The 3,102-nt window shown below is 36.6% G+C and overlaps 1 protein-coding gene across 2 annotated transcripts in view; it reads right to left on the minus strand.

Annotated features, from left to right (window-relative positions):
- Positions 1–518: 518 nt before the first annotated feature.
- The window catches only part of FRZB (frizzled-related protein), a 30,623-nt gene continuing 28,039 nt past the window's right edge, over positions 519–3,102 (minus strand). Inside the window, exon 6 of one of the 2 annotated variants that reach the window (XM_014546533.1) lies at positions 519–1,455. In XM_014546533.1, the coding sequence (XP_014402019.1) occupies positions 1,339–1,455 (117 nt within the window). In that variant the 3' untranslated portion in view covers positions 519–1,338. The remainder of the gene's footprint in view (positions 1,456–3,102) is intronic. The other variant, XM_014546536.1, reaches the window with a different exon arrangement.

Raw genomic sequence — 3,102 nt, forward strand, 5'->3', positions numbered from 1 at the left:
TTGCACTGCAGTTTGGGTAACGAGAAAGTGTACTTGTTTCAAAATCAGAGTATTTGGTTCAAAAGTCAGAGTAGCCTCTCTCCTGAAAACCATAATTCCTTTTTTCCCCCATTACCTTTTACTTTTATTTACTGAAATGTTCTACAACTTCTTAGTCAACTTTGAAATTTTTTACTTGGCTGGGCAATCTTGAATTTTCTTTAGGTTACAAAATAGATTTGCCTATAGTACCCTCTTCTAATTGTTTTCAACTTTTTTCATAATTCCTTTTATTAGACCTATTTTACTGAGCATTAAGCAGCACAAATCCAAATGATAAAGTACAGGCCAGTGCATAGGCCTGTAATTCAGTCCCGCTGAATGTGAGTGTGCAGACACACACAAACCTTCCACAATTTACCATCCTGCAAACTACAGCATTTTATAGAGCTCCGTACCTTTTAAAAATAACACATACATACATACATTCTTTTCTCGGTCAATGCAGGAAGTCATTTTTACAAGAAGTAGAAAAAAAAGACTCACGCCAATGGGTTTGTTTATAATTAAGCAGAGCTATGCTGATAACAGATGTCTAGTTGTAATTCACTTCCCTAATGCTGACGAATATATGTATTCATAAACAAATCAAATGAATTGCCAAGAGATAAATGCTACTGTTAACACCCCATCAGCTACTGGTTTCAGTTGTGCTTCTCAATCAGGCAAAATGTTCTTTCCCCAACTCCTCTATTTATTTTGCTTCCTGCCAATCTTGCAAATAATTCGTCTTGTGTGTCTTTTCCTCATAAATGCTTCCTGCAGCTTGATTGCTTTGCCTATGCAGCATTTTATTTCAAACTGCTATTTTACCTTTGTAAACATGTAGGACTTTCTAAGCTTGAAGAGAATGCCCAAAAGGCATGCAAAAATGAGGCTGTAATTAGATCAGCTGAGTATATTGTACAGCTTATTTTAGCTTTCTCTCTCTGTATCCAATGTTGCATTCCCAGTCTCAGCGCAGAGCAGTAAATGAACATTTACTCCAGCAAAGAGGTCCTGGTATCAACATGTTTAATTTATTATTATTGCAAAGAACAGTTTTCCCATGACTAGTGAAATAGAATACATATAATATATTTAAGGATCTGCACCCAGACCACAAAAAACGGGGGTGGGGAGGAGGAAAGAGAAAAGCAGAAAACAAAAGAGAAAATAGAAGTAATATCAGTTACCACATGAGTTTTTGTGGTAAAAAATAGAATATGACAATAGTGCAATAGTGCAATTTTCCTTTGCTAGTCCAACAATGCAAGTCTTAATAGGAAGTCCACCAATGTTCTTTCCGCGTTTCAGGATTTAGTTGCGTGCTTGCCGGGGGTTGGAGTTCCTGCCAGACTTCTGACTCTGCGTGGAATCGCTATGGCTAGAATCACTTTTATTCAGTCCAAGGTGACGGAGCTTCATATCCCAGCGCTGTGAAATTTAAAACAGAAAGTGGTCGCATGCGCCTGTTACCAGGGCTGTCATTTCTGATTCTCACAGCTGAGTGAGACTGCAAAGTGAGGTCTCAACAGCATTTTACTACTTTCCAAAAGTATAAGCTCTATGTCCCAGGGTAACAATGAAATTGATGCGGTATGAACATAATTCTCAGATTTTAAAAAGCACAAACGTGGCTACCTAGATCAATAATGCTTTCATATCAAACCTTCAGCTTAAAATTTCCACGTCAGTAAGTGGTGACACAAATCTCTGTTGCTACCTGTGAAATTTCCTGAGATAAAAAAATACAAGTCTGGCCCTTTACAGGTGGTCAGCAAGTGGAAGATTTACATAGACAATTTGAAGGAAGAGCTATTTTTCATCTTCCTCTCTTATAACATAAAAGGACATATAGCCCTTTTAAGTCCATGTGATTTGAGCAATGAAAGAAAAAGAAAATTTAGGTTGGGAATAGGGTCTCTTAAAAATAGTTTTCTAAGTAGTACCTACCAAGGGCAATGAACAGCAGAGACAAGTTTCTGCCCTCATTCTCAGTTTTACAGAACAGTCATTACCAACCTTTTTAATAACCACAAGCAAGTTTACTAATGTTTCAGATGAACAATGTGATGATGTTTACATGGAATATAATAAATTAAAAGGGAGTTACATTATGAATATTATAAGCAGTAAAAAAGAATAAAGACTATAGCAATACTTCTCAAATTTCAATGAACAGAGAAATAACCTGTAGATCTTGATAAATTGCAGGTCAGATTCTCATTCAGTGGGCCTGCAATGGGGCCCAAGATTTTCATATTTAACAAGCTCCCAGGTGATGCCAACGTTGCTGGTCCAGGGACCACACTTTGAGTAGCAAGGAGTGAATATCAAATTCTAACTCCATCCGTTACCATGCAAAGTTTCTTAAACTTACTCCACCTCCTTTTCATCATCAACACATTGAAATTAATAATAGAATCTGCTTATAAGACTGTTCTGAAGAGTAATAGATGAAAAATGTATAAAGTGCTTAGTTCATAATAAATTATCATTTTTCAATTATCAAAAGTAATTCATTTTAGACACTTTATTCCACAGTCTTATTGTTTTTCATATTAAAAGAACAGTCTGATTCTCAGTTCTCCAAGGCAGGGCAAATATCTTAATTTGAACAACCTACTATAACAGAGACTTAAACAACCACTTGCATGGAAAAACATAAAAAGGTTTTTATTTAATTCTTGATCTAGCTACTGAAAGCAAAAAAATCAGTTAAATGAGCAACTCTTATGTTAAAACACACACACACACACACACACACACACTAGTGTCCTCCACAAAACTATTTTTCCCATCCTCAAATTAACTGGAAAACTAAAGATCTCAATTATTCTCTTTTATAATGAAAGATTATTTTTCCTCCCCCCCATCACTATTTATTCCCTCTGAGCCCTCTATTAATTCTAATCAAAAGAGATTTTTCCAGCCCAGCCGGTGTGGTTCAGTGATTGAGCATTGACCTATGAACCAGGAGTCTTAATCAGGTTCGAGTCTTAATCAGGGTACATGCACGAGTTGCGGGCTCAATCCCCAGTGTGGGGCCTGTAGGAGGCAGCCAATCAATAATTCTCTCTC

Source organism: Myotis brandtii, unplaced genomic scaffold (genome assembly GCF_000412655.1).
Source record: "Myotis brandtii unplaced genomic scaffold, ASM41265v1 scaffold112, whole genome shotgun sequence".
Lineage (NCBI taxonomy): Eukaryota > Metazoa > Chordata > Mammalia > Chiroptera > Vespertilionidae > Myotis > Myotis brandtii.